The 25,309-nt window shown below is 47.7% G+C and overlaps 1 protein-coding gene across 1 annotated transcript in view; it reads right to left on the bottom strand.

The window, feature by feature from the left end:
- Positions 1 to 24,127, bottom strand: part of LOC137479616 (IgGFc-binding protein-like) — a 60,534-nt gene extending 36,407 nt beyond the window's left edge. The window contains exons 1-28 of the mRNA XM_068200080.1: positions 23,980 to 24,127; positions 22,554 to 22,603; positions 22,314 to 22,463; positions 20,375 to 20,637; positions 19,689 to 19,770; positions 18,379 to 18,444; positions 17,865 to 18,109; positions 16,510 to 16,793; positions 14,373 to 14,650; positions 11,883 to 12,481; positions 10,959 to 11,523; positions 10,607 to 10,806; positions 10,123 to 10,503; positions 9,480 to 9,766; positions 8,802 to 9,073; positions 8,100 to 8,249; positions 7,245 to 7,501; positions 7,057 to 7,141; positions 5,788 to 5,880; positions 5,175 to 5,416; positions 4,796 to 5,079; positions 4,410 to 4,687; positions 3,517 to 4,115; positions 2,593 to 3,157; positions 2,241 to 2,440; positions 1,757 to 2,137; positions 1,114 to 1,400; positions 436 to 707 (exon numbers count right to left, since the gene is read on the bottom strand). Of these exons, the coding sequence (XP_068056181.1) occupies positions 436 to 707; positions 1,114 to 1,400; positions 1,757 to 2,137; positions 2,241 to 2,440; positions 2,593 to 3,157; positions 3,517 to 4,115; positions 4,410 to 4,687; positions 4,796 to 5,079; positions 5,175 to 5,416; positions 5,788 to 5,880; positions 7,057 to 7,141; positions 7,245 to 7,501; positions 8,100 to 8,249; positions 8,802 to 9,073; positions 9,480 to 9,766; positions 10,123 to 10,503; positions 10,607 to 10,806; positions 10,959 to 11,523; positions 11,883 to 12,481; positions 14,373 to 14,650; positions 16,510 to 16,793; positions 17,865 to 18,109; positions 18,379 to 18,444; positions 19,689 to 19,770; positions 20,375 to 20,637; positions 22,314 to 22,463; positions 22,554 to 22,603; positions 23,980 to 24,047 (7,483 nt within the window). The 5' untranslated portion in view covers positions 24,048 to 24,127. The remainder of the gene's footprint in view (positions 1 to 435; positions 708 to 1,113; positions 1,401 to 1,756; positions 2,138 to 2,240; positions 2,441 to 2,592; positions 3,158 to 3,516; positions 4,116 to 4,409; positions 4,688 to 4,795; positions 5,080 to 5,174; positions 5,417 to 5,787; positions 5,881 to 7,056; positions 7,142 to 7,244; positions 7,502 to 8,099; positions 8,250 to 8,801; positions 9,074 to 9,479; positions 9,767 to 10,122; positions 10,504 to 10,606; positions 10,807 to 10,958; positions 11,524 to 11,882; positions 12,482 to 14,372; positions 14,651 to 16,509; positions 16,794 to 17,864; positions 18,110 to 18,378; positions 18,445 to 19,688; positions 19,771 to 20,374; positions 20,638 to 22,313; positions 22,464 to 22,553; positions 22,604 to 23,979) is intronic.
- Between the last annotated feature and the right edge of the window lie 1,182 nt (positions 24,128 to 25,309).

Genomic DNA, 25,309 nt, shown 5'->3' with positions numbered 1-25,309 from the left:
CCAGCCAAGGGGGAAGAGCTTAGCACAGCCACTAAAAAACTCAGATGGGACACAACAGTACCTGTGCTCGTCCCAGGTGATGATGTTGTTGTACGTGGAGGTGGATTTGTAGTGCCTGGCAAGGGGGGCGAGGTTGGGGGAGCTGGTGAATGAAACAGAGGGAAACAGAAGTGGAGGAGGTATGTTTGAAAATGGAGATTTGATCCCAAATGAGGATGTCCTACAATTCCCAATACATCTCCACACCATTGCAAACGAAGTGCAGGACAGGGATTCCATCTGTCTGGAAGAGTCTCTTCATGCAAGGGCTGGCCCACCAGAGTGGCTAGTTATGTGATAAATGGGTAAATCTCTGTCCCATGTACTGCCCCCAGAACTACCCAATTCCATGTCTCTGAGATTCAAGGAAATCAAAGTGGTCAACAGAAGGCTTACCACAGACAGTGCCAGCACTCCAGTCTCCCAGAGCAATGCCTGCCTCGGCACAGGCTGCAGCATAGGCCCCCAGGTCATTGCAGAGCTGCTCCGTGTTGCCGCCCGTGGCACACTGGTCATAGACACAGCTCTCAAAGTATGTCTTGGGTGGCAGAACTGCGTGGCATGGCTGGAACGGGCCACTGAGGTTTGTGAGGATTGAACACTGCTGGTTAGCTACCTCCTCTTCAGCAGGGGAGCAGGATGCAGGTGGGCTGATGGCTGGGTCACACCTACAAAGCAGACAAACAGCCCTGAGTTCCCTGCAGCCTGCTGACAGCAGCCACTGCATTTCCTGACCTCCTCCCCAGCCATAACCTCAGCTTCTGCAGTCCAGATCCCTCACTAAGACAGGCACCCATGGCTGTCACTTGAAAGGGTGGAACACATGGCCCATAGGCACCATTTCCCTGCCTGGTTTCAGGTGGGCAGAAACAACCGACTGAGGCAGTTGCGATCCAAGCAGCTTAGGAAAAGCATCCTGCCCAGGCTCAGCCCACTCTCCCAGAGGTCAGGAACCTGCCTCTTCTCCCTCGCCCCATGCTTGCCATCACCAACCCTCCCTCCTGATGTCCCTCATAGCTCCCCTCTCCAACACTCCCTTCTGTCCTTCATCTGCATTGTGGAACAAGGACTCACGGCCACTCATCATCCGGCACCATCCAGCTGCTTCCAAAGTCATTGAAGTCGGGTACAACCACCCCATCGGGTCGCATGAAGTCGTCCTGCTGGCTCCCAGTGTAGGTCCCACACAGCCCACAGAGTTTGCCCTTGTACTTCTCAGACACCTTCACTAGGAGCTCATGGTCCCCATTGAACTGCAGCTGCAGGCCCAGCTTGGTAGAAACCCGCACATAAGAGCCGCTCAGGGAAATGGTCACACCGGGGACAGGAGAAGCAGGCAGGGAAACCAGGGCACCGTTGATCTGGAGAAGGGGAACAGAGGGAGACAGAAGCATTAAGAGGTGCCCTCCACTGAGGGGTCACTCACTGGGGTAGTGCCAGTGCCAGTGAGCCAGAAGCACTGCTGGCATGAGAAACCTTGCCCAGGCCAACGAGGGCAGCAGCAACTGTACCAATGGCACACTGAAAGCTCAGGAAAGTAACCAAGAATCCGTGTCTGCATGAGCAGCCGTATATGGCCCCACTCAGAGCTCTGCCATGCTGTTCTGTGAGCATGCAGCAGGCTCAGGGAATAGCAAGCTCTCCCTGGGGACAGAGGGGTATTTTAAGAGGGGTCCGGTGTGTCTGCTGTTCCCAGGTACAAAAATGAGAGGCTTACGTAGACTGCCTTGTGCTCACGCAGTGCAATGTGGAGGTCTTCGAGGGACAGTGCCACAGAGTTCAGAGCTGTCCAGCTCTGGCTGCCACGATGTTTGTTGCGGGTGGTGACACTGAACCCAACGGAGGAGTTGTCACAGCCCGTCACCACTGTGTAGTTGCAGGAGCCCTGGAAGTGGTGCAGCTTCCCATCAAAGGTGCTGTAATGTGGGTCACCGTAGATGTGGCAGACGGCAGTGCTGGCTGGGTAACAGCCCCTCTGGCCATCCTGGATCTTGCAGACCTCGTCCTCGCCACAGGACAAGGCAGAGCAAACCATCTGGCCTTTGGCTTCACACCGGCACCGGCGAGTACAGTTCTCATTCACGGAGGATTCGCCTTCCTGCAGGCAGGGAAACACCAAACCTCAGTGTATAAGGCAGGAAAGTACAGGCAGAGGAGTGGCCTGGCAGGGGTCTGCAAACCAGGGCAGGGTTTTCACTCACAGTGTAGTAGTTGCCCTCAAAGAGGCAGCCACAGTTGGCCTCGGGCACACAGGTGTCTCCACTGAGGAGGAAGCCAGAGCTACATGCACAGCCCTCCACACAAGGCTTGGAGCAGTTCTGTGGGGCTTGTTGGTCAACACAGGTGGCAGGACAGCCGGTCATGCAGGGGTCATAGTAGCTGTTGGGAGGACACTGCAGGGCTGCAATGGGAAGGGGAATATTAGGACCAGCAAGACTGCATCCGTGGACAGCCTTGTGGGAAGGGAAAGACCTAAGACACACTTAGGCCAGAGGTTCAGAGCAGAGGGTGTGGCCCATTTCCCTTTCTGGCAATGGCAAGGCAGGTACTCACGGCAGAAGGTAGCATTCCTCCAGGGAAGAAGAGTCACACCAGCTGCCTGGCACGCATCAGCATAGGCCTCCAGAGCAGCACACAGGAACTCCTGGCCACCATTCAGGGCACACAGGTCATACAAGCAGGTGTCAAAGTAGTCCTGGGGGTTGATCACGCCGTGGCACTTCTCAAAAGAGCTAGGCCTGGTGGTCAGGATGCCACAGAACTGGTCGGAGCGGTAGAGCTTCTCCTCTTCTGCACTGCAGGGTGGGGAGGGGACGGGGACACCGCAGGAGGGGTCACTGTCTGGGACCTGCCAGCTCTCCCCCAGCGCATTGGAGTCTGCGGCTTGCTGCCCGTTGGGCATCATGTATTCGTCGTCTCTGCGGTTGTTGAAGTTGCCACACATGCCACAGGTCAGGTTGAAGTAGGTGGTGGGCACCTTCACCTCCACCGAGTGGTCAGCGTCATAGGATACTCTGAGGTTGAAGTCTGTCTCCAGGACGATGTAGCGACCACTCTTGCTCACCGTGATGGCCCCTCCCGCTGCACTCACCGGCAACGTCCGGCGCACGTTGTTCACCTACGGCACACACAGCACAGTGGGCCCTGGGCCTGGCCCCGGCCTCCCTGGCTGCTCCTGCCCAGGGAAATCAGCTGCCAGCCCGGGCACAGCAAACAGCTGCCTGGGATGTCCTCGCACCCCAACACCCCTGGGGCTCGCAGAGCTGTGTGCTGAGTTCTGCACTGGGCTCAACATGGCTCATGTTCTTCCCCATTTGACTCTTCCTCCTCCAGCCCCTCCCAGAAGGGAAGAAAAAGCAACCTGCTGCCTTCAGGGGAACCCACCCATTCCTGAGACTTTTAACATGCCAGGCCCTGCCCGCAGCAGGCAGCCCTGCCTTGCAGCCGCACCCGACTTGAGCCAGCCCCACAGCCTACCAGCACGTGGCTCTTCTGCTGCTTGAGGATGACAACGCGCTCTCCATACACCTCAACCACCACTTCGCGCACGTAGGACACTCGGGTGTTGCCACGGTGCTCGTTCTTGGCCTCCACGTTGAAGTAGGGCAGGGAGGTGGTGTTGGAGCACACTTTGGCCAGGGTGTAGGTGCAGTTGCCCATGAAGTTGTGCGTCACCTTGTCAAAGGTTTGGTAGTGGGGGTCCCCGTGCACGTGGCAGATGCCGTAGGAGTGTTCAAGGCACACAGGTTTCCCGTTCTGCACCCCGCAGTACTGGCCCATGGGGCAGGAGGCATTGAAGCACTGCACTTTGCTTCCCCGTGCGGGACACGTGCACTTGGAGGAGCAGGTGTGGTCCGTCCAGAACTCTGAGCCCACGGGGTAGTGCTGCCCGTTGTGCCAGCAGCCGCACTGCTGGCTGGGCACGCAGCGGTCGTTGTAGAGCAGGTACCCGCTGTCGCACACACAGCCCTCCACGCACGGCAGGCTGCAGTTGTAGGGAGCTTTTGGGTCAACACAGGTGGCAGGGCAGGCTGCAGCACAGGGCTCGTAGTGACTGTTGGCCGGACAAGTGATCGCTGCCAAGACAGATGACCCAGAAAATTACTTGTAGAACAGAATACACCTTTCTGCTGAATATTCCCTTTGAAAAAGTAACTATCTCTATTTTCTCTACAGTCTCTTTGGCTCTACTTGTATTCTCTGTCCTACCCAATCAAAATGAATCAGAAAATGCTGCCTCTAATACTGATATTTACCTATATATCCCTACAGCCCAGAGGGAGAATAGTTCCTATCCCCCAGTTCACTCTTCCAATACTGTCCTGGGTTTTCCTGAGAGTACCGGCCTCAGGCACCATGTCTGGACTTACGGCAGATGGTTGTGTTCCTCCACACAGGTATCTGGACACCGAGTGCCTGGCAGGCATCTGCATAGGACTGCAAGCTCTTGCACAGGGTCTCACGGTCCAGCCCCAGCTCACACAGGTCATAGAAACAGGTGTCAAAGTAGCTGCTGGGGCTCAGCACAGCGTGGCACACCTGAAACGGGCCACTGGTGTCGGTGAGGAGCCCACAGAAGTGGCTGCTGCTGATGAGTTGCTTGTCGGTCTCATTGCAGGCTGGGGTGGGCAGAGGTCCAGCTGAGCAGCTGTGGAAAGACAGGCAGAAGGGCCCCTGGGTCATTTGTGGACTTCTCCCGGTGCCTCCTCCTTGCCTTGCACAGTGTGTCCCCAGGGCTACTGGGGGCCATACACACCTGCTGTTGTTGGACACTTCCCAACTGTTGCCCAGGCTGGTGGAGTCTGGCTCCATTGCCCCTTCTGGGTTCTGGAAGTCATCTGCTGCTATCCCGTTGTAGTTCCCACACATGCCACAAACCTTCTGCCCAAAGGTGCTTGGAAGCGTCACCTCCACCCGATGCTTCCCATCAAACTTGACTCTCAAGCCAAAGTCTGTCATGACCATGGTGTAGAACCCGCTGGACAAGACCTGCACGCCCGTGGATGGGCTGCAAGGCAGGATCTCTTCCACTCCATTGACCTGGAAGGACAGGAACCCAGACAGGATTGGAGCAGCCCATTTGGCACAGTTCTCTCCGCTCACAGTGCCCCACAGCATCTCTCCCTCAAGCTCACCGTCACCACTCCACCCTGTCCCAGCCTTATCCTCTGGTCAGCCACATCAACATCCACGTATCGGACATAGGACACACGGGTGTTGCCTCCCCTGTTCTCGTTGGCCGCTTCCACGTTGAAGTAGGGCAGGGAGCTGTTGCTCTCACACAGCTTGGAGAGGGTGTAGGTGCAGGTGCCCATGAAATGGTGTAACTGCTTGTCAAATGTGTGGTAGTGAGGGTCTCCTTCCACCACACAGGAGCCTGACAGTGGAAAGACCAGAGGAAACTTTCAGTTGAGCACCTCCTACTGCCTCTTCTCCCCAGCTCACGTTGCTCAAACAGAATCTAGTGCATGACTGGTCTATTGGCTTTAAGCACCAACAGCATTATTTTAGATCTATATCACAATGGTATTAATTTTTACAGACATAGAGTTCAAAGCTACTCAAACATCCTGTTGCTGGAAGCACAGCGGTCCCACACAAACCCGTAGAAACAGAAGAGGATTCAATGCATGTCTTATTATTGAGGAAGACTCAAATAAATCAAGTAACAGCCCTTAAATGTAAATGCACCGTGTTCCCAGTATGGGTTTTGAAGAGGACTCAGGACTCTACAAATAATAGCAGTACCTGAGGTCATCCCAGGTGTTGTTGGTGTTGGTCTTGGTGTTGCATGTGTGGTAATGTTAGGCAGCGGAGTAGGGGGTGTAGTAGGAAGTGGACCTATGGAGAGACAGAGGAAGAAGTGGTAAGTGTCAACGTGGGCCTCTGTTGTAAGCAGCTTATCCAGCCTTCCTGTAAAAGCTGACGCACGGACCCAAGAGACCCAGGGCAGGGATGGCTCTGTTATATCTCTGCAAAAATGCTACCACCAGCAGCAGAGCTGGGAGATAGGAGGAGACACACCACCCTTCAGTATCCACACTATATCTCATGTCATGAGCCTTGGAGGAAGCAAAATGAAACGTTTCAACAAGCAGAACTAGAAGGGGATGGGAGGTGGCAGTACTTGAGCTGGGTGTGGGTCTGGTTGGTGAGGCGGTGAGTATAGGTGGCATTGTGGTACCTGGCATAGCGCTCATGGGTGTTGGTGTCAAAGGACCTAGCACAAGAGAGAGTTAGAAGATATGTGCACCAACAGGGGAGTTTTGTTGCAGGCAACTCGTCCACTCATCAGAAACAGCCAAAAAGCATGATCAGAAAAGGCTCAGGATGCCGAGGACAGAGACAGAACAGTGACTCCACATCAAAAATTCTTCCACCAGCATTGATGGAACGAAGGAAGAAACAGACATGCCCCATGGTGATGGACATGCATGAAACAAAATGAACATTTTAAGGAGCAGTAGGAGACAGGGATGAAACATGGCAGTACCTGAGCTGGGTGTGGGTCTGGTTGGTGAGGTGGTGAGTACAGGCTGTGTTGTGGTACCTGGCAAGGGGACCGTGGGTGTTGGTGTCGATGGACCTAGCACAAGAGAGAGTTAGAGGAGATGTGCACCAACACAGGAGTTTTGTTGCAGACAGCTGGTTCCCTCACCCTTCTGAAGTACCCAACACCATGACCGGGCATAGCCAGGACAGGGATTGAAGAGTGACATCTCAGGCAGAGTTGTCCCACGCCATGGCTCTGCCACCAGCTTAGCTGGGTGACAACAGCAGATCCAGTGGGTGACCACTTTGTACCTGTGGTCAATGTCTTGTGCGGGGGCCTTGTGACATGTGAACTAAAACAGTGACTGCAGGCAATGCCAGTGCCCCAACCTCCCAGAGGAGAGGAGACTTGAGCACAAGGTGCATCAGTGCCCAAAAACAACCTGTGCTCCTGCCTCTAGCACAGCCTGCCACCTCAGTCAGTGACATGTCTCAAGCTGTCCTTCCCTAAGCCAAGCCTTTTACCTGCACAGGATCCCTTTGCAATGGATACATCATCCAATGCTATGTTGCTCCGCGCATCTTCTCCCCATTCTCCCTGCAGCAAAATCTAAGGGAAGGAATGGTTCCCCGCATTAGCTCCAGCTGCATTTGTGACGAGCCATTAGAAAGCATGGTTCCTCTGAGATTACAGTGCGAGTCTGTGGCCTTACCTGCATGTTTCCTGTGGTGTGCACTGTGACCTCTCCCAAGTGCCACCTGTCTCCATGGTTCCCAACTTCTTTCCAGACCACTACTTGCTCATCATCCTTCTGCACAGACACCCGCAGGACCATTGTTTGAGCACCATACATGTGGTACCAGAAGCGGAAGCAGAGTGTTCCTTCCCAGCTGCATACTGGACTGACCAGGTGAGCCTCAAAACCAGGGAGAGTATCATCTCTCCCCTGCAGGAAGATGTAGTAGCCATCTGAAACAAAGTATGACCCCCTTTGTCACAGATGCATCACAGCCACCCAAAGCAGCCAAGGACAACCCAAGCACAGTCCTGGCAGCACCCCAGGACTGCAGTTTCAGGCAGGCAAAAGGAGGGGAGAGCAAACACAGCTCCTTCACAAGCTACATCCCTCCCCAGACCTGAGTGCCTCTATAATTGTGCTCTCAGGGCCATAGCAGATGTATGCTTTGGACTGGGACATGGCAACACCTCCATAGTATTGTCACAGTCCTCACATAGCTCTGCAGATTTGGAGAACCCTCATCTTTGGCTTCTGGAAAAGCTAGGATCTTGTAACAGAGTCACAGACAGATTTGTCTTCCCCAGAGATGGACAGGTTGTCAAGCTGTACATTCTCCCCTGCATGGTAGGTCCTCGCCTGCTCTGGTGGCAGCACAAACTGATTTCCAGGGCTGGAAATCCTCCCAAAGGAATCCTCTGGCCCTCAGGGACACTGGACAAAGTGCTCTGGAGGAAGGCCAGCAAAGATGTGGTCTATGTTTGCTGTTAGCAATTTGTTGCCATCTTCGTGGGGATACCCCTCTGCCTGTGTCCTGACTGCTGTTCTTACCTCCAGTTGTGTGGTCAGAGGATGGGCCAGTATTTGGCGTGGGTGTTGGGCCTTTGTTCCTTATCCAGTCAATGCTGCTGTAATCTTCCTGGACCCAGCCACAGAAGTCCTTGTCAAATGTGCAGGCAAAATTGCAGTCTGTTGGTGGAGCTGAATATGGTGCAGAAAGGAAAGCAGAAGTTGTAGAGTGAGGGTGGAGCCACCTATTTCCTATGTCCAGCAGGGCTCAGGTGCATCCATGGCATGCCCATGGACAAGAGAGGGTGGCCAGCCAAGGGGGAAGAGCTTAGCACAGCCACTAAAAAACTCAGATGGGACACAACAGTACCTGTGCTCGTCCCAGGTGATGATGTTGTTGTACGTGGAGGCGGATTTGTAGTGCCTGGCAAGGGGGGCGAGGTTGGGGGAGCTGGTGAATGAAACAGAGGGAAACAGAAGTGGAGGAGGTATGTTTGAAAATGGAGATTTGATCCCAAATGAGGATGTCCTACAATTCCCAATACATCTCCACACCATTGCAAACGAAGTGCAGGACAGGGATTCCATCTGTCTGGAAGAGTCTCTTCATGCAAGGGCTGGCCCACCAGAGTGGCTAGTTATGTGATAAATGGGTAAATCTCTGTCCCATGTACTGCCCCCAGAACTACCCAATTCCATGTCTCTGAGATTCAAGGAAATCAAAGTGGTCAACAGAAGGCTTACCACAGACAGTGCCAGCACTCCAGTCTCCCAGAGCAATGCCTGCCTCGGCACAGGCTGCAGCATAGGCCCCCAGGTCATTGCAGAGCTGCTCCGTGTTGCCGCCCGTGGCACACTGGTCATAGACACAGCTCTCAAAGTATGTCTTGGGTGGCAGAACTGCGTGGCATGGCTGGAACGGGCCACTGAGGTTTGTGAGGATTGAACACTGCTGGTTAGCTACCTCCTCTTCAGCAGGGGAGCAGGATGCAGGTGGGCTGATGGCTGGGTCACACCTACAAAGCAGACAAACAGCCCTGAGTTCCCTGCAGCCTGCTGACAGCAGCCACTGCATTTCCTGACCTCCTCCCCAGCCATAACCTCAGCTTCTGCAGTCCAGATCCCTCACTAAGACAGGCACCCATGGCTGTCACTTGAAAGGGTGGAACACATGGCCCATAGGCACCATTTCCCTGCCTGGTTTCAGGTGGGCAGAAACAACCGACTGAGGCAGTTGCGATCCAAGCAGCTTAGGAAAAGCATCCTGCCCAGGCTCAGCCCACTCTCCCAGAGGTCAGGAACCTGCCTCTTCTCCCTCGCCCCATGCTTGCCATCACCAACCCTCCCTCCTGATGTCCCTCATAGCTCCCCTCTCCAACACTCCCTTCTGTCCTTCATCTGCATTGTGGAACAAGGACTCACGGCCACTCATCATCCGGCACCATCCAGCTGCTTCCAAAGTCATTGAAGTCGGGTACAACCACCCCATCGGGTCGCATGAAGTCGTCCTGCTGGCTCCCAGTGTAGGTCCCACACAGCCCACAGAGTTTGCCCTTGTACTTCTCAGACACCTTCACTAGGAGCTCATGGTCCCCATTGAACTGCAGCTGCAGGCCCAGCTTGGTAGAAACCCGCACATAAGAGCCGCTCAGGGAAATGGTCACACCGGGGACAGGAGAAGCAGGCAGGGAAACCAGGGCACCGTTGATCTGGAGAAGGGGAACAGAGGGAGACAGAAGCATTAAGAGGTGCCCTCCACTGAGGGGTCACTCACTGGGGTAGTGCCAGTGCCAGTGAGCCAGAAGCACTGCTGGCATGAGAAACCTTGCCCAGGCCAACGAGGGCAGCAGCAACTGTACCAATGGCACACTGAAAGCTCAGGAAAGTAACCAAGAATCCGTGTCTGCATGAGCAGCCGTATATGGCCCCACTCAGAGCTCTGCCATGCTGTTCTGTGAGCATGCAGCAGGCTCAGGGAATAGCAAGCTCTCCCTGGGGACAGAGGGGTATTTTAAGAGGGGTCCGGTGTGTCTGCTGTTCCCAGGTACAAAAATGAGAGGCTTACGTAGACTGCCTTGTGCTCACGCAGTGCAATGTGGAGGTCTTCGAGGGACAGTGCCACAGAGTTCAGAGCTGTCCAGCTCTGGCTGCCACGATGTTTGTTGCGGGTGGTGACACTGAACCCAACGGAGGAGTTGTCACAGCCCGTCACCACTGTGTAGTTGCAGGAGCCCTGGAAGTGGTGCAGCTTCCCATCAAAGGTGCTGTAATGTGGGTCACCGTAGATGTGGCAGACGGCAGTGCTGGCTGGGTAACAGCCCCTCTGGCCATCCTGGATCTTGCAGACCTCGTCCTCGCCACAGGACAAGGCAGAGCAAACCATCTGGCCTTTGGCTTCACACCGGCACCGGCGAGTACAGTTCTCATTCACGGAGGATTCGCCTTCCTGCAGGCAGGGAAACACCAAACCTCAGTGTATAAGGCAGGAAAGTACAGGCAGAGGAGTGGCCTGGCAGGGGTCTGCAAACCAGGGCAGGGTTTTCACTCACAGTGTAGTAGTTGCCCTCAAAGAGGCAGCCACAGTTGGCCTCGGGCACACAGGTGTCTCCACTGAGGAGGAAGCCAGAGCTACATGCACAGCCCTCCACACAAGGCTTGGAGCAGTTCTGTGGGGCTTGTTGGTCAACACAGGTGGCAGGACAGCCGGTCATGCAGGGGTCATAGTAGCTGTTGGGAGGACACTGCAGGGCTGCAATGGGAAGGGGAATATTAGGACCAGCAAGACTGCATCCGTGGACAGCCTTGTGGGAAGGGAAAGACCTAAGACACACTTAGGCCAGAGGTTCAGAGCAGAGGGTGTGGCCCATTTCCCTTTCTGGCAATGGCAAGGCAGGTACTCACGGCAGAAGGTAGCATTCCTCCAGGGAAGAAGAGTCACACCAGCTGCCTGGCACGCATCAGCATAGGCCTCCAGAGCAGCACACAGGAACTCCTGGCCACCATTCAGGGCACACAGGTCATACAAGCAGGTGTCAAAGTAGTCCTGGGGGTTGATCACGCCGTGGCACTTCTCAAAAGAGCTAGGCCTGGTGGTCAGGATGCCACAGAACTGGTCGGAGCGGTAGAGCTTCTCCTCTTCTGCACTGCAGGGTGGGGAGGGGACGGGGACACCGCAGGAGGGGTCACTGTCTGGGACCTGCCAGCTCTCCCCCAGCGCATTGGAGTCTGCGGCTTGCTGCCCGTTGGGCATCATGTATTCGTCGTCTCTGCGGTTGTTGAAGTTGCCACACATGCCACAGGTCAGGTTGAAGTAGGTGGTGGGCACCTTCACCTCCACCGAGTGGTCAGCGTCATAGGATACTCTGAGGTTGAAGTCTGTCTCCAGGACGATGTAGCGACCACTCTTGCTCACCGTGATGGCCCCTCCCGCTGCACTCACCGGCAACGTCCGGCGCACGTTGTTCACCTACGGCACACACAGCACAGTGGGCCCTGGGCCTGGCCCCGGCCTCCCTGGCTGCTCCTGCCCAGGGAAATCAGCTGCCAGCCCGGGCACAGCAAACAGCTGCCTGGGATGTCCTCGCACCCCAACACCCCTGGGGCTCGCAGAGCTGTGTGCTGAGTTCTGCACTGGGCTCAACATGGCTCATGTTCTTCCCCATTTGACTCTTCCTCCTCCAGCCCCTCCCAGAAGGGAAGAAAAAGCAACCTGCTGCCTTCAGGGGAACCCACCCATTCCTGAGACTTTTAACATGCCAGGCCCTGCCCGCAGCAGGCAGCCCTGCCTTGCAGCCGCACCCGACTTGAGCCAGCCCCACAGCCTACCAGCACGTGGCTCTTCTGCTGCTTGAGGATGACAACGCGCTCTCCATACACCTCAACCACCACTTCGCGCACGTAGGACACTCGGGTGTTGCCACGGTGCTCGTTCTTGGCCTCCACGTTGAAGTAGGGCAGGGAGGTGGTGTTGGAGCACACTTTGGCCAGGGTGTAGGTGCAGTTGCCCATGAAGTTGTGCGTCACCTTGTCAAAGGTTTGGTAGTGGGGGTCCCCGTGCACGTGGCAGATGCCGTAGGAGTGTTCAAGGCACACAGGTTTCCCGTTCTGCACCCCGCAGTACTGGCCCATGGGGCAGGAGGCATTGAAGCACTGCACTTTGCTTCCCCGTGCGGGACACGTGCACTTGGAGGAGCAGGTGTGGTCCGTCCAGAACTCTGAGCCCACGGGGTAGTGCTGCCCGTTGTGCCAGCAGCCGCACTGCTGGCTGGGCACGCAGCGGTCGTTGTAGAGCAGGTACCCGCTGTCGCACACACAGCCCTCCACGCACGGCAGGCTGCAGTTGTAGGGAGCTTTTGGGTCAACACAGGTGGCAGGACAGGCTGCAGCACAGGGCTCGTAGTGACTGTTGGCTGCACAGGCCAATGCTGTGTAAGAAAAGTTATATATATACATTAATATTTTTTAATTACTCATTTAGTGGTGTTTGTGTAATATCATATTCTGATTTCTTTAAAATGTATGTGAACATCTTGGAATTAGCAGTATTTCATGCATGCCTTTGTTTTCCTACCACACTTGAATTTATTTTGAGTTTTGGCTGTCTAAAATTTCACTCAGAGAGAGCATTTCCTAGGACACAAAGAGAATTTCTTGAATTCTTGCATTGGACAGGGGATATCAATGTCATATTAGCTATTTGTACTAGACATGCTATATTTAGTCTTTAGTTCTCATATTTAATTCCAGACATGCTTTAATGTCTTAAGCCTTATTTTCTCACTTCACTGAGGTCTCAAGTTTTATTAAATTATCAGGATGTAGACCCGCTGTGTTCTATTTTTATATTTTGTTACAGGCATGACATATAACTACCCTCTGTAATTAGATGTTTTAAACACTGTCATATTCTGATGAGAAAATCTGAGAACTGGGGCTTCCTGATCAATCTTTTTTTCAGCTTCCAGATGTTTATGTGATGTGGGACAATTTTTAATGGCAAATTTTCTCACTCTATCTTTAGCCTACTTTTCTAAGGAGACAGAAATAATACAATGACCTTGTACATTTCTCTGCCCATCCTCCCATTTAATTTGACCCACGTGCTCTACAGGAAATAAGTAGGTGAGGTTGGCAGAGGACAAAAATATATACAGGTTCATTGAAGGAAATAGGCACAAGGCAAGGAGAAGGGATCCTGTGAGTTCTTTCAGCAGAAAGAAGAGATGCAGAGACAGCTCACTCCTGTTAGAAATCCTAGAACCTCTAGGAACCTCTAGGAGAGAAAGCCTCAGTAATGTCCCCAGCCTAGAAAATATGCCAGATGGAGATTGAAGTCAAATGGGAAACAAAAGTCAGAAAAGAAATTAGGCTTCAATAATTTCAGTATTTTCAGACAAGCTTTTAAGTCTCACCATCTCATTCAGTGCAGAAGGCACATGGGTCACTGAATTACTATTTCCTGTTCCTTTTATTGTTTCTAGAGGGAACAGATCTGTTCGGGCATTTCAGACATTGAATTTGTATTTAAATTCTGTTCTAAAAAGAAAATGGATTTCTTTTCCTATAATATATACCTAAATGCTTGAGAAACATTCTTTATTTACTCTTTACCAATACTCAAAGAAGAAAAATCATTATTCCTACTTGCTCCCTAGCACAGACATCTACATATTACACATTTTGTCTTGTACCTCTGTGTGTTTCTGTCTCTTCCATCTCTTCCTACTCTCCCTGTGTTCTCCATTCTCAGTAGCATTGTTACAACATGCATTTCACAGACTTCTGACTTCAGTCCTAGCCTTTAATTCCAGGCTGCCTGTCCGTGTTGGCTCCTTTGCCATCTGAAACCATGAATGACTACGCCTGTACAGGACACTCCGATGCTTTCCTCCACATCCAATTGGGAAGAATGGTCAGCACTCCCTACTCTCTTATACATATGGGAGTCTGCCACTGTCAGTGTTTACAACACTGTCCTCCCTTTATCCCAGATCTCCTGCTCAGCTAGTCAGAAGAGTTCCTCCTTCATTTTACTCTCTTTGCAGAGAGGAATTCAAAGGAAAGGTCTCCAATTCAATTTTAAGATGGATTAGATGGATTTTTTTCTTTTATTCAAAGCGGCTGAACTATTTTCACTAGAATTTTCCCAAAGGAATCAAACTGAGGAACTACATATAACCTTGAAATCTTTAGCCTGATCACTCAAGATTATCAGTGTTACATGAATTCAAAAGAGGGTTGTAAGACTCTGTAGTCAGGAAATCCTCATTAAACCCTCCTGACAAGTGGTAATTTCTAGCAATCTTTGATACATACGGCAAAAGGTTGCATTTCTCCATGGTGCCAGGTGGACTGCTGCAGTTTGGCACACATCTGCATAAGCCTGTAGGCTTTCACAGAGGGCTGCATTGTTCAAGTGAAGTTCACAGAGATCATACTGGCAATCTTCAAAATAACTCCGTGGATCGACCACTGTGTGGCAATTCTGGAATGGACCACTTGGATCTGTGATCAGACCACAGTATGCATTGCTTTGGATCATGTGTTTTTCATCATCAGTGCAGTTTGGAGTATGGCCATCATCTGGTGAGCACCTAATGAGGGAGAAAAAGTAAAAAGATGTGGAAAAACGAATAGATCAACTTCGGATTCTCTTGCATCTGAGACACTTTTGAAATCACATCTACCAAAACTACCGGTCTCTTCCCAGACTAAACATGATGTATTTCCAATCCCTCTATTTCAGACTCTTAGGATAGAAATTCAGATTTTAATAGGATCTCAACCTGATAATCTTTAAGAGGCCTGGATGAAACCAAGGTATTTATTTTTTGCTTTCTGGTAAGTCAGGCTGTTTACATGGAAGGGGAATTAGAGAGTGAAAGCATTCAAAGTTCAAATCCTGCTATCATTAAATAAAATATTGTGAAATAATTCATAACAAGTCAAGTATCTCAGAAGAGTTGAAACAATGTCTTCAAGTATTAGCATTCATAAACTAAAGCAATAACTGAAATCTTAGTGGGCACCTTCAGTGTTTTATTCAAATACTAAAATGTACATTTAAATGTACAAAAGGAATTTAGCCAAGTCAATGCTAAAACTCACAGATCACTCTCCCTGTCTGGCCTGTGCTTGTATTTAACATACTTTGTGTTTGCTCAAACAGCACCAGGGTACAAAAGAAGCCCCCACGGCCTTTCTCTCCTATCAGCAAGGCAAAGCAAATGAGAAAGGCAGTGTCTCTTTTATGGGACTGTTGCTTGCCTGCAGCTTTGTGCCCTGGGTTGCATCAGGTTCCCTGAAGAGACCATTTATGGAGACATTACAAAATAGATGTTTTTCTTATTTAATTGGCTGCTGTTCCTGAAAACATCAATAAGGTTTTTTAGGGTGTAAGTAACCCTAAAACTCAGGCCCAGGGGTCCCTCTAGGGGTATGTGATGTGAAGATATGGGTGCTGTTTAGGCAGTGCCCAGCACCTGGCAGGATCCAGCCCTGAACAACAGGGACAAAGCCCTTCCCCATGGTGAGGCCACAGGGGTGGTACTGGCTGACTGAGCCCAGCAAAAGCCTGAGCTTTTTATGAGGTATCATCATGATGTGAGGGAACAAAAACACTCCCCTGCTCCCCACCCCAGCTGGGCTCTCTTTGGGCACAAAGCATATGTGGAGTAAGATTTGAAGGGGGAAGAAGGAGGGATCATTCCCCTGTCCTTGGCACTGTTGAGGCTACACCTTGATTCCTGCGATCCCTTTTGGGTCTCTCACTACCAAAAAGACCTTGAGGTGCTGGGCTGTATCCAGAGAAGGGCAATGGAGCTGGTGAAGGGTCTTGGAGCACATGTCTTATGAGGAGGGGCTGAGGAAGTTGAGGTTGTTAGGCCTTGGAAGAGGAAAGGGGACACCTCCTCACTCTCTGCAGCTCCCTGAAAGGAGGTTGTAGTGAGATGGGGGAGAATTTCTTTTCCAGGTGACAGGGTGAAGGAAGTGTCTTCAAGTTGTACCAGGGGAGGTTTAGACTCAGTATTAGGAAAAATTTCTTCTCCAAAAGGGTTGTTGAGCATTGGAACAGGCTGCCCAGGGAAATGGTGAAGTCACCATCCCAGGAGTAATTGAGAAGATGCCAAAATGTGGCATTTGGGGACATGTTTTTTTTTTTTTTTTTTTTTTTTTTTTTTTGATGGATATAGCAGTTCTGGGTAAACTGTTGGACTCAATGACATTATAGGTCTTTTCCAGCCTAAACAGTTCTAAGAGTCTAAGAAATTTTCTCTTTTAAAGCACAGTTAAATTTTCTGTGAAACTTTACCCAGATGCATAAAGTAAGAACACTGACAAGGATAGATTTTATCCCACGTCAGACATTTTTGGCCTCCAAAGAAGAGTTGCATAAAACACTGGTCACTGCACAGCCAACAGGTAAGACCTGATATCGTGACAGGAGTCCTACCTGGAGTCATTGTAAACCTGCCAACTGTTGCCAAGGCTGGTTGAGTTTGCTTCCATCTCTCCATTTGGGTTGAGAAAGTCATCTGCTTTTTGCCCGTTGTAGTTTCCACATATTCCACAGACTTTAGACATATAGGTACTGGGAAGAGTGATTTCTGCTCTGTGGTTTCCATCAAACTTGACTTGCAGCCCAAAGTCAGTAGTAGCCACAACATACTGCCCACTGAGGGAAATACTGACACCTGGGACTAAGGTCACAGGGACCACCTGGCTGACTCCATTGACCTGCAGGCACAGAGGAGGACAGTTATTGTAAGCACTTGACAAGAAGCATTTTTAATGGTGGCCCTCTTAGATCCCTATATTGACACAGTGAGCAGTAAGAACTCACTCTGTGCTAGTATATGCATGTATATGTGTATATGGCCACATAATCTAGGGCTTGAGGGTATAACAGCATGGCTACAACATAATTTAGTAGTGTGTTCTTGGTAAGCCAGACACAGCTAGCAGAAGTCCCAGACTTAGTGTGGTCTGTCTGCAGCAACTGCCTACAGACCTATTATTTTTTAAAATAAAACCAGTAAATAGAGGGATAAGGTAAAGAGAGAGGCTTTTGGATAAATGAGGACATATCAGTTCTCTGTGTCTCTAAGATCAGATGGGAAAGGTTTCAGTGTACCTTTAATCCTTTGCCTCCTTTAAACCACTGTTGTATTTTCTTATAAGAAGGGTAATAATGAAGCAAGGTGACCTGCTCATATGCAGGGGATTTGGCTCAACCATTTCTACTATCTTGGCCCTTTATGGAAAGGATCCAGAAAGAAGTCCTAGGATGCAATAGCAGGCCAAGTGTACAATCAGTGTAAGGAAAGTCATGAGATTGTCACTCCCGGACTGCCACCTGACCCTGCTGTATGGCAAAAGCCAGATGTTAAGTGAAGTTAACAGTGAAGTGGAATAAGTAGCAATCAGGGAGAAGTGTTCAGCATTACAGGCTACCACACAGGATTGGGAAATGACTATCAGCATGAACTCAGCTAATTCAGAGCCTCTTTGCTCCATGTTACATGACAAACTTGAGCATGGGGAAGCAGGTTAGGAAGGTAGTCTAGCCCACCAACTCCACCTGGATTGTCAGCTCTTAGCCCACCTGTCAACAACACAGCACAGAATTCTAGCCTATGCTTTCAGTTTTGAAATTCCCATGTTTAGGAACTCCACAGTACTTCTGCTCCTAAATATCTGACTTCCCTCTAAAATTTATTGTATAGATGCCGGAAATTTGTAGTCACTGTACAACATCTTTATTCATGCTATGAGTTATGAAGGATAGACAGTGGGCTCCAACCTTACCTTAACAGCTCTTTTTTGACCAAGGTTGATCCTGTAGCCATAGACATCAATATCCACATACTGGACATAGGACACACGGGTGTTGCCTCCCCTGTGCTCGTTGGCCGCTTCCACGTTGAAGTAGGGCAGGGAGCTGTTGCTCTCACACAGCTTGGAGAGGGTGTAGGTGCAGGTGCCCATGAAGTCATGACGCTGCTTGTCAAATGTGTTGTAGTGGGGATCCCCATGTATACTGCAAATAGCTTCTGGAGACAGGAAAAAGGAATATGCTGTCATTAACATACAGACACATCCCAAAAGCCCATCTTCTTGTGTCCTCCCATTGCACAATCACCCTCATTTTGTAGATTACACCTGAAATAACTGAAACACAGAAAGCTGATTTGTATGGCATAAAGTAATGTCATAAACAAATACCCATAGAAATTAACTGAAGCAAAGAAACAGTACTGCTAGTAAAAAATGTAAGTATCCTACAACCCATTGAGTAGTATATGTGATTGGCGAAAATTACCTGTCACTGGAAGTGGTGTAGGTTCTGTTGGTGTAGGTGTTGGTGGTACAGGTGTAGGGACAGCTTCTGTTAGTGGAAAAGACAAAGCAATACAATGAGCTTTAAGCATTATAGGGTGAACACTATTTACACACCAACATACAGGAATTTTCACTTACTCTTCACCAGCATAAAGTTAGAAGTTCTCCAGTGAAGCTAGTAGAACAGCCTGTGTTTAAAATCGGGGATGTTGTTTTTAGCTCTTAGGAAAGCTCATCTGATTGATAGATCACAGTGACTGAGCTCGGGCTCCTCTCGGGAGCTGGAAGTGTAGTTACAGTTGGGTGTGTGACTCCCTCTGGTGTGTGTTAAGACACATGAAGGTCCTACTGTCAGCGAGTGCTGGCAGGTATAAGAGTGAGATGAACAGAGCTCTGGTCTCTTGGAGTTACCTTTGTGCACCATCCAGTGGCTGAATCATGTGCTAATACAACTGGGAGAATGAAGAACTGGCTCTCCCTAGCCCTCAAACAAAATTAGGCCCCAAGTCTTTCTTCTGGAATTTTAAATAAAATCATATGATCAGAGGATGTGGACTGTAAAGGAAATCTTTGTCACAGTTATTGTAAATTTGAAACGTTATTTCATTACCTTAGTAGTATTTCACAGAGAACAACACCTATTGAGACCTAATGAAACTTTCTGTAAGTTTTTCAGCAAATTTCTTGCTCAATTCACATTCTGTAGGTATTTCGTGCTTGTCAGGAAAAACGGACCCCAGCCATGCACAGCTTGTGCTAGTCTTGACTGATCTGTTACAGGGTCAGAGATCAAGCTCAAATTGCTGATTCATAGTCAAAGCTGGTAATGCAACTCAGTGTTATTGACTCATTGTTATTTCTTTTTGTGACATATGGTTGTACTGGGTATTTAATGAGCTTGCATGAACTGATATTTGCTATAAAATGCCAATTAGACCATTTAATCTGGAAGCCAAGATCAATGTGCAAAGCCTTGTCTAGGTTTAGAGATGCACTTCAGACTTAGAAGTGAAGGTAAATTTTGCTGGACCTGGTGAAAAAGGTCACATTTGCAGAGAAAGGGATAGCTTGTCTTGGATGTTGGAGGTGATGAGGAACGATTTTGGAAGAAATTACAGCAAAACATAACATTGAAATGAAGTGAGCTGTAAAGTTTCTGCCATTTCTCTTTTGTGGTTTGAAGTTCTGAGGGGTTGCTATATTGTATATGGAGCAGAGTAATGGAAATTTGTGTTCAGCTCTAAACAGAGAGGAGGAAGTAGCACAGACTTGGTGCAAACACACACTTACCACAGGGTCCATCCCTTACTCTCACATTGTCCAGTGCTGTATCCCCATACTCTGTCAGTCCTCGGACAGCCTCAAAAACTACCTAGGTGGGACGCAAAGTGATCTCTGCATCAGAGATGTTTTGGCAAACACAAGACCATTTCTCTTAGCATGTTTTCAAACTAAGCTGTCTGCTTTTTTGCTAAAAATTGCAACCAGCAAAATGATGTTATAACAGCTAAAGGAATATATATTCTGTAATAAAGTGAGGACTGCAAGAAACCTTGTCCTCTATTTTGCTGACTTATAAATGATTTATGAGAATTAGTGGTCTGGATTCTACAGCGGAGTCCAACGCAGGTGGCATTCCAAAGCTCAAACCTTGAAACTCACAGCAGACAAACCTGCATTTAATTGCAACATCTAAAGTCCTTAAATTCATGATAAAATTAAGGAGGAAAGGAAGGAAAAAGAGAGAAAACTAAACTGAATTTTATCCCTTAACTAACAGCACTGGTGAAACTAGGAGGTTGGTGGTTTCTTCTCTTAGTTCATTGACAGAAATCACGAGGCCATTCTGTTTACAAAATATAAACCAAGCATATCTCGTTTATATTTTCTAGCTTACATGCACAACATTTTGCAGCCTGCAAGGTGAGAACAAATGCTGACACTGTACAAAGAAATATATTCTGCAAACCTATTACCTTTATCTTCCTCTGTGTTGGAAAAGTGTGAGTGATGGCACCATATTTCCACAAGGAACTCTGGTTTCCCTTCCGATGCCACACCACAGACTCCCCTGTGCCATCTTGGACAAGCACTCTCAGCTCATTCATCTCTTCTGATCCAAACATGTAGTACCAGAAGTCTATGCATATTTTTCCAGAAGCTACAGTATCTGGGCTCTCCAGCCTGTTAGTGTCGAAGGGGATCAGATTACTTGCTTCTTGGTAGATGAAATAACCTTCTGCAGAGTGAAACAAAAATTAAAATATGGTTGAAGCTTCTGATAACTTATTAGGTATCATTTAAAACTGAAGTACAATCCAAATCTGGAAGAAATAAAGGCATCATTATCAGTGTAAAAAAGCAAAGCAAAAGGTGTTTGGACTTCACAATGCAGTGGTTAACTCGTGCAGTTATACAAAGTAGAATGTGAACCTGAGAGCAAAGCAAATATATTTCATCTCACAAGAACTGTTATTCTGGGATCGCAATTAAAGACATGGGACCCTTTCAAGAGAGAGCACTTTCAGACACTGCCACGCTGATCTGTGTTCAGTTTCCACTTTCCCCAAAGGAAAATAAGGCAATCTTCTACATATGTTCTTTTGTGCAATATATTTTTTTTAATAAATATTTTGGTCTCGAGATGAGTAAATCCTTGCCACAAGGAAAATTCTAAACTGTCAGCATTTTGTTTTGTCTCAAAATAGAAGAAATAGAAAGCAATGCTGATATTTCCTTCAAAATATTTAAATTTGACATTGTGAAAAGGAAGGAAGTGTTTCAAAATTCAGGAACTTGCAGTGTTTCTTTAGGATTTGAAAGAATCTAGTCTGATTCTAGTCTCTAGTCTGATTGGTTCAATATGAGATCAGATCTTGCTTTACCAGGGCTGAAATATTTTGCTTCAAGTGGGCTAAGATCAATGTTACCTTTCCCCAGTGCAGCTAAAGTCAAGTCTCTCCCATTTGACTATGGAAAAGAATCATTAATAAATTAATGACCATTTCTGTCTGGTAAAGTAAGGCTCCACACAATGCATCTAACATTCAGTCATAGATTTAAGTTGGCAAGAAAATCTAAATCACATTTAAAGTGATATGGTCTATGTCAATTCAAAAAGCTAAACATTATTATTTATGTTAATCCAAATTAAAAATGCTTCATTTTTTCTTCCAACAGGCAATTTTATTTGTTATTATCAAAATAGAAAAAAAACACAGAAAATTATTTAGCAACAATCCCAACTAATACTGTTCTAATCTGCTTACTGACTCTGACAGTAGCTGACCTTTCAGTCTTGGGATAATTACAGGAAGCTATATGATTGCAGACTGATCCCCCTAAATGGATCTGCTGGGACAAGGATAGCAGTTCAAACACAGAGAGACAGAACTGTGGAGTATTTGTTTGATACTGTGACCATGTTAGACTCCAGTTTTTAAATCACAGGTATCAGAGGACAAGGTTTTTAAAAATATTCTTCAATTTCAGACTTGATGTTGTAACTAGCTGGTGTGAACTTTATCCTGTGCCAGTGCAGTAGCAGTAATCATTACATTTGTTGCCATAAACTGGTATCAGTGGAATTTGGCCAGAAGCCCTCTCTTGAAAAATTACCTGTTCCATGTCACTATATTCTCTGTGAGGCCTTAAGCATGATACAATTTGCTTTCCTTTACTTCCATGCACTGCTTCCATGCACTGATAAAGATATCCAATCTATGATATGCAAGTCAGTTTAATAAACTTCTGTCTGATATGATGAAAAGTCAAAGACAGGTGTCAGTATAAAAGAAACAAGACACATTTCAAAGGGCTTCATGAGTCTCTTTTCTCTTTCAAGGAAAGAAGAATAAAGGTTGTCAGGCTGTCTTCAGAAAAGGAGAATCAACAAGGCCACAAATGAGCACTTACTTCCATCAGGATAGTCTCCCTCAGGACCTGTTCCATCAGTTGGAGTGTCATGCTTGGTTCGTATCCACATTCCCTGGTTGACATTGCAAGGCTGAGTCCAGTCACAGAATGGCCTTGAGTTATTGTTAAAATCACACCTGGTGAGATAAGCTGAAATACAGCACATAAAAGTGAGGAAGAGGAGCCAGCATGTCCAAAGTGTACCTTGGATGGTTATCAGTACCAATGCCATGCAGTTACCTGTTTCAGGATCCCATGTCCTCAAGCCACCCCTTGGTCTTTGCTTGATCCTGTCAAGAAAAAAATGGAGTGAAGCCCCTGTGGAATTTGTGACTCAAAGACTGTTTAAGTAAGAATGCTGGGACCTCAACTTATGCCTCTGAGTGTTTCACTGAATAACTGAATAGACTTAGGGTTTCACCCATGTCTGAATTTCTCTTCCCATATGGAAGTTACTTGTTCATGGCAAAGCTCTGAGAGTGAGTCAAAGGTGAGAAGGTTCCTTTGCTCTGTATCCCACTGAACTGAGATGAGGGGAGTTCTCCTGGGCACAGAGAGCTGCAGGGATACCTCTCAGCCCGGGCAGCACCAGGATAATAGCAAAGACTTTCTAGGATCTTGCTCATGGCATTATTATCCCCACTGTTGCTAAGCAAAGCGTGTCAATACCAGTAAACCCAGTGCTCTGTGTAACTCGGTTACTTGCTGGAAGGCTACATATTTCCTTTAACCCCTGCAAATCTCTCATGACACAAAGGTTTCATTTCATGCAGTTCTTCTAATTTGCTCTGAAAATGCTGCAAAACAAAAGCAGTTACCAATGCACAGTCCTTGTGTGCTACAAAGTCTTGCAGAGATGACAAAATCCCAAGACTAAATTCCCACCACAGATCACAACGTAAATGGCTCTGCTCTTTGGGTGTTTTGCATAGGGAAGGGATGATCCCCAATTTCTGGAGGCAGGGTTCTATTCCAAACTTTGTGGTGCTCCCTCCTTCATTATCCTTATTGTACTTGACACAGTATAGAAAATCTGTTCTTAAGTGAATGCAAAACAAGGAATGTCTGCACTGCTCAAAATCCAAGCAATGACATTCAGAAAATTGGGGTGATTAGGAGCAAATATAATAATTAATTTATTGTAAAATGATGCAATGAAATGCAGCAAGCAACTGGAAAACAGATTGATCTCAGGCTAAGGAGGAAGAATATGTAAAGACAAATAAAGTAAGAAAGTTTTCTTCATTGTTCTTCTTGGATTTCTTCTTCCATGAGAAAGGGAAAGCCATGAAAAGTTGCCACTCAGTCTCCATTCAGTGCTATCTTAAAACTGATACACATCAGGCAAATGCTAAAGCAAAGGTTACTGTAGGTATATTCAGAGTCAAGAGAGTTTTACAAGTATTGTGGCTATTTGTCCAGATCTCTTCTTTTCAGATGTACCATTAGAAATCCAGGTGTTAAAGGTTTCTCTCTCAGACAGAAGACAGAGCAGAATTAGGTAACCACAAAATTAAATGATTTATTTTTAAAAATGACATGGTTCAATTGTACAAAATTCATAATTTAAAAAGGGAAGAAACATTCCACATTTTAAAAATGAAGTAAGTAATCATTAACAGCTAATCTTCCTGAATTAAGCTACATTCAGTAGTGTGCTACTTACCCTGTGGTATTCAGCACTGAAATACAGAGTAAAATTAAAATGTATTGTAAGTGCCAGGGGGTTCCCATGCTAGAAGACAAAGTTAAATCTTCTGTGTAGTTCAGTTTGCATAGTAATCCACCAGCTGTACTGAACAAGGAGGAAAAGGGGATGACCTACGGTGAAGCATGTGAATATATTGACAAGAGGGTGGAGGCGATTATAAAAATCTGTCCAACCATGTAGCGTGTTCCCTGGGCTGTCTACCTTGAGAAAAGCACCTATGAACTGAAGACTCATACTCTGTGTCACTTTCTTTGACACCCTTTGCTGTTTGCTAGAGAAATTGATGTGATTTTGGAACTTTTTCTTGCTGCTCTTCTATATTAATTAAGTCTGGAAGTTTAAAGGGATTTTTTTCTCACATAGATAGCAAGACAACTTTTTCCATTTTAAAACTCCTGCCCAGCTTTTACTGCTAATCTATGTGAGACTTCTCACTCTGACTGAATTTTCTCCCTTTCTGAAACTAGCAGTCAGCAGAGCAGATAACATTTCAATTTACTCACAACAGTCAAGTTGTCATGGACATAATTCAGGAACTTGCTGAAATATTACTGATACCATGTTGGTCTTGCTTAAAAATAAGGGATCATTTTCTAGGCTTCCCTGAAGTCTCTGTCAGTTGCTGGCAGTCCAGAAAAAGCAGGTGGATCATTCCCACTGACACTTGGGCCTTTACCGTTCTGTTCTTTTGCAGCATTTCTTGCACCGGGGTCTGCAACAAATAGCTCAAAGGCAGACAAATTCCTACTCCACTTGGGTTTTGTGAGTGATGAGAGTCAAAGGAGTATCATAAAGTGTACAGTGCTTCCTTGCACTGCCAGAAAACCTCAGACCATGGCTCTTTTTTTTTTATCTAAAAGGAGGATGTGTCTGGGAGTGGGCCTTTCTGTAAAAGTGGCCTCTTAGTTGCAACAGCTTTATCTTTTCTATTGTATTCTGATGATTAGGATCATTAAGCCTTCATAAATTAAGTCTGGAATTTCTTCAACTCCTTTTTGCCTTACTCATTAACAAGTAATGAAGGAGCCAACTTACAGAAACAAGAGAAATAGGGGAAGATCAAGGGACGCTAAGGAGAAACACAAAAGCATTTCAAGTTAGATGTTAACGGATGTGTTGACAATGAGCCTGGACCTGCATTCTGCCACAATGTCATACCCTGCACTAGTCCCTCCCAAGCAAGAGGGTAGATGCTCATTTCACTGGTAATAATCTCTCTCCAGTGCAAATATTTTCCTAGGAAAATGTGTATACTTTGGCCACCCAGTAAAGAAGGAAGAGGATT

This window comes from Anomalospiza imberbis, chromosome 10, assembly GCF_031753505.1.
Source record: "Anomalospiza imberbis isolate Cuckoo-Finch-1a 21T00152 chromosome 10, ASM3175350v1, whole genome shotgun sequence".
In the NCBI taxonomy this organism is placed as follows: Eukaryota; Metazoa; Chordata; class Aves; order Passeriformes; family Viduidae; genus Anomalospiza; species Anomalospiza imberbis.
Note: the sequence above shows the minus strand (reverse complement) of the source record. Positions and strands in the feature narration are given on the sequence as shown.